Source organism: Sorex araneus, chromosome 6 (genome assembly GCF_027595985.1).
Source record: "Sorex araneus isolate mSorAra2 chromosome 6, mSorAra2.pri, whole genome shotgun sequence".
NCBI classification, from domain to species: Eukaryota; Metazoa; Chordata; class Mammalia; order Eulipotyphla; family Soricidae; genus Sorex; species Sorex araneus.
In genome coordinates this window covers 150,151,962-150,157,830 of record NC_073307.1, presented here as the reverse complement: position 1 = coordinate 150,157,830, position 5,869 = coordinate 150,151,962, and the positions used below count along the sequence as shown (strand labels likewise).

At 36.4% G+C, this 5,869-nt stretch overlaps 1 protein-coding gene across 1 annotated transcript; it reads right to left on the bottom strand.

Annotated features, from left to right (window-relative positions):
- Positions 1 to 4,369: 4,369 nt before the first annotated feature.
- On the bottom strand, positions 4,370 to 5,305 carry LOC129405792 (olfactory receptor 4C15-like). The gene has a single exon (XM_055143239.1). It carries the CDS (start codon positions 5,303 to 5,305, stop codon positions 4,370 to 4,372), a length of 936 nt encoding a protein of 311 aa, XP_054999214.1.
- Positions 5,306 to 5,869: the final 564 nt, after the last annotated feature.

Below are 5,869 nucleotides of genomic sequence, written 5' to 3'. Positions count from 1 at the left end.
CATGATTGTCAGAAAATCATGTTTTTTTTTACTGATCATTAAATATTTCTCTGAACTAGAACTGTGACTGATGCCTAAATAAAAATTTATTTCCTTGATAGACTTTTATATTTCTAATTGCCTATCTCATTTTACAAAGTTGGCATGGATTAATTTTTCATTGGCTTCATTTCTTCATATTCTGACAATCATTTTAATGATTCGATATTATTCAGTATGCTACAATATTATTCAGTATACTATTTTATATCTCAGAAATTTCTGAGCATAATATTATTTGCAGAGCCTGACAAGCAATCCATGGCATACACGATATGCCAATATAGGTAACAATGATGGTCCTCATTCCTCTGACATTCAATGAGCCCCCAGTAAGCCATCAGGCAACACTAGCATGCGACAGGGATGAAAGGAGATGCTACTGGCGTCTGCTCAAGCAAATCGATCAACAAGGGGATGAAAATGATGCAGTGATACAATAATAATTCTTATGAGTAGATTTGAATTAAAAACTATATGGTGAAGAAAATTTATATATAATTTATATATATACACATATATATATATACACATATATATATATATATCACATCACATTTATGGTGCTCAGGGAAGACTCCAGGCCAGGGCATGGGAATCACATGTGGTAGTAAGGACAAAACACAGCTTGGCAGTGTGCAAGGCAGCTACTTACACACAGTACTATCCCTTTATTCCTGTTATAAAGAATTTTACATGATAGTGCAACATAAATATGGGGTCTAGAAGTTAAGAATTCCTAGCAAATGAACAGATTGACCATCAATATTCAAAATGCCAATGAAGTACAGTTATAGTCTATTCAGATTCTAGATCTCTTCATTACTCACAACAGCTCATTGGTTTACCTAAATATTTCAACTTTAATCTTTATGTTAATGAGATTCTTAAGAAATTTGTATTTCTACCTCCTTTGATTAACGATTGCTTTATTTTCTGTTTTTCTGCAGATTGAGTTACTGTTACCGGAGATAAACAACTAACACAAAACACATAAGGTTATTGCATTTGAATAAACATTATGAACTTGAGTCACAAACATAAAGTTATTTTGACATCATATGCATTTAAGATATGAAATGAAATTTTGTAATTGAAAAACTGTTAGAAGCCACTTTTCACCTTGGTTTCCTTCCTTGTGCTCTTTGATAGGACTTGTGTGTTAAAATATTAAGTCCAACTTCTGTAATTGGATGCATCAATTGAGTCACAGTGTTCTTACTTTAGTATTCTTTACACATTGTCTGATGTCTAAAAGATTAGAGTGGAAAGAGATTTTTTTAGATGTGTGGTTAAGGAGAGCTTTATAAAGAATGAGAGCTAACAGAAAATTAACACAAATATGACGCACTTGCTTCATTTGTAATTTATATTTAATGTGAAAATTTTTAAAAAAGAAAAAAGATGGGGGCCAGAGTGATAGTACAGTGGGTAGGGCATTTTCCTTGCCTGCAACTGACCCGGGTTCAATCCTCGGCATCCCATATGGTCCCTCAAGCACTGACATGAGAAATTCCTGAGTGCAGAGCGAAGCTGAGTGTAACCCAAAAAAACAAAAATAAATAAACAAACAAACAAATAAATAAAATGATCCTTTGGTCTTTAAAAAAATATTTTATTATTAAATTCGTTTTTTCAACCACTTCCCCAAATATTTGTTTCCAGTAACAAATATTTATTGAGTGTGAATTTTTTCACACATGCAGTCCTATAGAGACTGATATATCACTCATTTACTGCTTGCAAATCCTTCAAACTAGCAAATATAATCGAAATTTAGAAAAGTGACTCTGAGGCAAATGTGTATGTGATTAATTGAGTGTGATCAAGTTAAATAATAAGCCTATGGTTCTATTAAATTCAAAGGGTTCAAATACAACATCCATCATTTTACATGCAATGTTACAAAGTGGGAAACTTTTTAAAATACTTCAGGCAAACTGTGAATTTTTTAGCTGAATTCTCTGAGCCTTCTTAGAGTCAAGATGCACAGCCATTTCCCACCTCCTGTACTTCCCAAAGCATTCCCATAGAGTACAGTATGGGACCCTTTGGGAAAAACTGATCTAAACTTTCACGAGAACAGGAGCAGCATGCATTATTTAAGAAAAGCATAGGTGATCTCCATTAAATCAACCTTTATGTTAAACCAAGATGTTGTGAGGTGAATTGATAGGAAGATAATGTGCAACCAGAAGAGCCAGATAATGCCATGTTTCAATTTAATAATCAAGTGAAGATTTCAGGCCATAAGCACAGAAAGCAGTACTAGGACATACGCATGTTTCAGTTCAGTTAAACACCACATCGTCTAAATGGTGGATTCAGCCATTATTTCTTCACATTGTGAAAATTTAGGAATATGAACTTCAAAGTATACACTATCACCACTTTTGAAATACTCAATTTTTATTTTGATATGTTGAATTGTTTTTCATCTGGATGTTGGGCCATACTAAGCTGTTTTCAGAGTTTTTCCTGGACTCAGACACAGGGAATACTCCTGGGCTGCCCAGAGCTCAGGGACCATGTTGGTTTGCAAGGATCAAACCTGGATTTAGTTGCATGGGAGGCAAGTGCTCTTCCTGCTATATTGTCTCTATTGTCTCTAATGCCTTTGTCTGCTGACATTTTAGAAATTTCAGATTCCATCTTAAACTAAAAAATAAACTTGTACAACATTTCCTTGCTATTTTTGCTTTATGATATGTGCATACAATATAGCCTAAATTATCTATATAATTATCTAAATTATCCTGAAACATGTTCAGTTCATTAAAATGAGTAAGGAGAGGCGGCTAAAATCTCAGGGCTGGGGACGCATGGAGAGGTTACTGATGCCTGCTCGAGTAAATCGATGAACAATGGGATGACAGTGATACAGTGATGCAGTGATCCTGGACTATGAGCAGCACATCCATGCGCAAGGTGTATGTCATTTTTGTCAGCATGAAGATTGTAAGTTACAACATGCCAGTCAACCAAAAAACTGGGAGCACCTGTAAGGGAGTAGAGGTCGCCTCAAAAGCCTCCCATCCACACACCCAGCAAAGCCTGACTGTCCATGGCAATTCAATAAGACAAAAACAGTAACAAAATGGGCCTCATTCCTGGGACCCTGAAAGAGCCCCCAATATGGCAGCGTTGAGAAAGACGAACAGAGAGAGGCTGCTAAATTCTGATGGCTCAACTAGGCTGTCAAAATGAAGGACTAAATGACTGTCTGCACTTTCAACGCACATATGCTGGCATCGGAAGTATCCGTGGATGCCCTGATGGCGCAAGCCCAGAAGATCAAGTATGAATGCGATTTGAAAACAACTGCTGGACTAGAGACATTTCCTATTGAATTACACTGAATGTCAAAAGAGTAGCTGGCCACACTTCTACGAGATGGTTGGACTTCTTCATCTAGAGCCTGAACAAATGTTTTGATACTCTTCATGTTCCAATGGCGAGCAGATGCCATTGGGCTATGTATTAGCATGCAACAGAGACAAATGGAGAAATAACTGGCACCCGCTCGAGCAAATCAATGAGCAACGAGATGACAAGTGACAAGTAACTAGTGTATTATTGTTTTGGTGCAAATAAAAAAAAGTATTTTGAAAATTAAAATTAGTTTTCAAAATTCTTTTAGAAACTAGACTGGGAAGCTACACACCATTTTCTGTTTTTCTACAAAAATACCACATAGTTCAAATTTTTCAAACAAGGTTATTATTAAAAACATTTAAAAAGCTTACTTAAAGTCCTGGTGGCCAAATTTACTATGTTATGTGACATAAGATGCTCTTGAGAAGAAATTGAACTCTATACTGAATCTAGAAAAGGTTTATAAATATCAGCCTTGGGGAATCTTCATTGGATAAATGCATTCAATGAATACATAAATAGTGCAGAAAAGGTTCAGTCAGACTCCTTTAAGGATATATGATAAAGATTATGTTGAAACTTTAAAAGTCCATAGATAACTAAATATAAAAATCATCTCTTTAGAAAAGTGAAGTTTAGTTCCTAATACATACTCATATTTAGCTAAACTCACAAAGGTATTTTAATTAAAACAAACATGGCAAACACTCATGAATTATTTATGTTAATTCTTTATAAGGACTGGATTTTAAATATGGGCTCAATCCAACTCTAACTTTTACGACTCTAACTAAGAATTCTGGAGTGAATTTCAAGATAATTAAAACACTTTTAGGGGTCCTTTATTCTTGCGTTGTCTATTTCAGTGCCTTCTTCCAAATAGTACAGCCACATGAAATTTAAATCAAGAGGATTTTATATTTTACAAGAAATTTTATTCATTGTACTTAATGAATTACTTTTTATCAGACATAACTATTAATCTTTTACACAAGTTGGTCATGGCATTCTTCACCTCATTATTCCTGAAAGTATAAATTAAGGGATTGAACAGAGGAGTTAGCATGGTATAGAATATCTCCACCATTTTATCAAAAGAGAAAGCTAAAGGAGGTCGTACATACTCAAATATACACGGGACAAACAACATAACCACGACAGCAATGTGAGATCCACAGGTGGAGAGGGCTTTCCTCTGCCCTTCAGAACTATGACTTCTCAGAGAAAACAGGATGAGCCCGTAAGACACAAGCAACAGGGAAAAGATTAAGATGCAGATGAATCCGCTGTTGGCCACCACCAAGAAGCCAAACAAGTAAGTATCAGTGCAGGCAAGCTGCAGTAATGGGACCAAGTCACATGCGAAATTATCGATGATATTAGGGCCACAGAAGGGCAGCTGGGAAGTAAAGGCAATTTGGATAGTGGAATGAAGAAGTCCCCCAGTCCAGGCTACTCCAATCAAAATGCCGCAGAGCCTTGAGGTCATGATGGAAGAATAGTGTAAAGGCTTGCAGATGGCCACATACCTGTCATAGGCCATGGCTGTGAGGACAATTATCTCTGCCCCACCAAAAAAGTGTTCAAAAAAGAGCTGGGTCATACAGCCTTCAAAGGAGATGGTTTTCTTTTCATAGAGAAGGTCAGCAATCATTTTGGGGGCAATGACAGAGGAGAGGCACAAATCCAGGAAGGACAGGAAAGACAGGAAGAAGTACATTGGGGAGCGTAAGAGCTGTGGACTGCTCAGGATGGTCACCACAATCAGCAGATTGCCACCGACCGTTGCAATGTAGACAAACAGAAATATAACAAATATTATTTTCTGAACATCTGGATTCTGTGAGAGTCCCAGGAGGACAAATTCCGTTATAAAACTTTGGTTTTTCATGAATTCCCAGGAGAAGATCTAAGCTACCAGAGCAGGCAGTATCTGCAAAAGAATAAAATGCACACAGCACATCTTTCAATAACATGTATACCAACAATATATTTCATTCTTGGGTAAATTATCATAAATTCTCTACATTATGAGGTTCAACATTAGAAAATTGTAAAACGCTGTAGTGTAGAACAGTACGTCAAATGTGATGGAGAACATGCTATTAAATTGTATCAGAAAGCCATAATATTCATAATCTTATGTGAAAATGTTAAGAAGTAATTTTTTGTCAATAGTCAGTTCTAATTGTTTAAAAATTAAATTGTCAAACGAATTATACTGATCCTATTAGTTTTAGATTCATGAGTTTTTTTTTTTTTTGATTTTTGGGTCACACCTGGCGATGCACAGGGGTTATTCCTGGCTCTGCACTCAGGAATTACCCCTGGCCGTGCTCAGGGGACCATATGGGATGCTGGGATTTGAACCCGGGTCGGCCGCGTGCAAGGCAAACGCTCTACCCGCTGAGCTATCTCTCCAGCCCCAGATTCATGAGCTTTTGATACATGATTG